General features: G+C 37.9%; 1 protein-coding gene across 1 annotated transcript in view; it reads left to right on the top strand.

The window, feature by feature from the left end:
• LOC119581792 (cGMP-dependent protein kinase, isozyme 2 forms cD4/T1/T3A/T3B-like) overlaps positions 1-420 on the top strand; it is a gene marked incomplete at its 5' end in the record, with an annotated part of 43,492 nt that overhangs the window by 23,839 nt on the left and 19,233 nt on the right. Inside the window, 1 exon segment of the mRNA XM_037929921.1 lies at positions 330-393. Coding sequence (XP_037785849.1) covers positions 330-393 — 64 coding nt within the window.

Genomic DNA, 420 nt, shown 5'->3' with positions numbered 1-420 from the left:
TTCAAGTACATTGAGGTTCGTTTGCTTTTTCAAGCATTTGATATCCTATGTCAGGTCGTGAAGTTTGCAAGCATCTCGGCATAAATTTGAGGTGAACAGATGGCATTGTTCAACCAATACAATTGATTTTTCTTTTTCTTTAAAGAAAATTTGGTTCTCTGGCTTGATTTAGTGTGAATGAAGTTTTCCCTCGTTAAATCATTTCACTGTAATTGTGATTTTTTCCCTTTCAATGTCTCTTTTTTTATTAGATAATATCGTGGTTTCTCTTTATACTTATATATGGCTTGATTTTCATGTAAATAATGTTGTGTTTCGTCCTTTCGCAGCGTGCCCACCTTCCAGTCCCTTCAGGAGGAGACACTCATCAAGATCGCCGACGTCTTGGAGGAGGTGAGTCATCTGAGGCTCTTGCTGCAT

Source organism: Penaeus monodon, chromosome 15 (genome assembly GCF_015228065.2).
Source record: "Penaeus monodon isolate SGIC_2016 chromosome 15, NSTDA_Pmon_1, whole genome shotgun sequence".
Classification (NCBI taxonomy): domain Eukaryota; kingdom Metazoa; phylum Arthropoda; class Malacostraca; order Decapoda; family Penaeidae; genus Penaeus; species Penaeus monodon.
This window is presented reverse-complemented; position numbering and strand designations above follow the sequence as displayed.